General features: G+C 49.1%; 1 protein-coding gene across 1 annotated transcript in view; it reads right to left on the bottom strand.

The window, feature by feature from the left end:
- The window catches only part of riok1 (RIO kinase 1 (yeast)), a 32,838-nt gene that overhangs the window by 5,205 nt on the left and 26,256 nt on the right, over nt 1–1,377 (bottom strand). The window contains exons 2-6 of the mRNA XM_005752565.1: nt 1,213–1,318; nt 806–875; nt 679–721; nt 416–508; nt 227–339 (exon numbers count right to left, since the gene is read on the bottom strand). Coding sequence (XP_005752622.1) covers nt 227–339; nt 416–508; nt 679–721; nt 806–875; nt 1,213–1,318 — 425 coding nt within the window. The remainder of the gene's footprint in view (nt 1–226; nt 340–415; nt 509–678; nt 722–805; nt 876–1,212; nt 1,319–1,377) is intronic.

Here is a 1,377-nt window from a genome sequence, read left to right as displayed (position 1 = left end):
CAGGAAGTCCTTGATCCAGAGGCAGATGGGGTGGAGAGTCCCAGGTGAGACAGTTTCTGGACCAGGATCTCCGGGATGATATGATTGAATGCTGAGCTGAAGTCCAGAAAGAGCATTCTCACATAGCTTCCTCGGTGCTCCAGGTGACTCAGCGCAGTGTGGAGCGCTATGCTATGCTATGCTCGTGGTGTACCTGAGCGCTCTTCTTCTGTGGTGCCGGACTCACCTGAACTCCCCGCTGACGTACTTATCGCGGTCTTTGAACAGCAGGATGGACGTCTTGTAGATCTTGATGGCTCTGCTGTCCCCGGCTGCTGTGCTGGCGTGATAAACGTTTGCCTGAGAGGGACGAGTATTGATCAGCGCACGTGTAACTGTTCAGCGCATTGATCGAGCGATTAGTGAATGGTCTGACCTCCTTCCCGGTGCTGATGCAGCCGTTGATCTCGGAGATAATTCCTCGACTCAGCATCTTAAAGAGAATCATTCGAGTTCGAGGGTCTAACACCTGAAGAAGAAGAAAGCATCAGCTGCTTATTGATCTTCACCTTATTGATTATCTTTCACCTCCTGGCAGTTCTTTCCTAAAGAACTCAGTAAAAGTGGTAGCATCGCATCACAACAACAGTCGCCTCGAGGTGCTCTAGATTGTAGGCCAGAGCCGCTACAGGAACTCACCTGTTCCACTGTGGCTCGATCTGATTTGTCCCTCACTCTGTACCTGTGGAGAGAAGCCAATCAGGATGTGAGTCACAGCAGGAACACCACGGCTGATGACAGCATCATCAGCTGCTCTCACACTCACGTGTCGGCTTCTCTCTGTTTCTGCATCGTCGTCACTTTATTGATCACTGAGTCTGCGTAGTTCAGTTTGTCTGCCGGAAAACAAAGACGATCAGTCGATTCAATCGATTCCTGATCATAACTACAAAGCCTACACCAACGTTGGACCAGAGACGCAGACTTGATGATGCTTCACTGGCTCCAGACCTCCACAGCGGCTTATAGCAGGCCGTTGGGTGCAGGTGATCAATCAATACAATCAATACTGACAATCAGCTGTGAGCAGACAGATCGCTCTGAAAGGCGGATGAAATGCCACATCGATGTCGTTTAAGAGCTTCATGAAACTAAAAAGCTGTGTGTGAGTGTGTTCCTGTCTAGCTATCTTTGTGAGGACCAAAATCTGCATTTTGTGTGTGTGTTTCTTACCCAGGTTGATCTTGTGTTCATATTTCCTCAGAGCTTTGTCAGATGGCGTTGATGACGGCAGCTTCTTATTGGACGGATTCTGTCTGTTGGACTGCAGTCGGAGACTCTGTGCACAAAAATAACTCAGGTTATAACGTCTCACACACACACACACACACACACACG

Source organism: Pundamilia nyererei, unplaced genomic scaffold (assembly GCF_000239375.1).
Source record: "Pundamilia nyererei isolate P.nyererei 1_Seehausen unplaced genomic scaffold, PunNye1.0 scaffold00365, whole genome shotgun sequence".
NCBI classification, from domain to species: domain Eukaryota; kingdom Metazoa; phylum Chordata; class Actinopteri; order Cichliformes; family Cichlidae; genus Pundamilia; species Pundamilia nyererei.
This window is presented reverse-complemented; position numbering and strand designations above follow the sequence as displayed.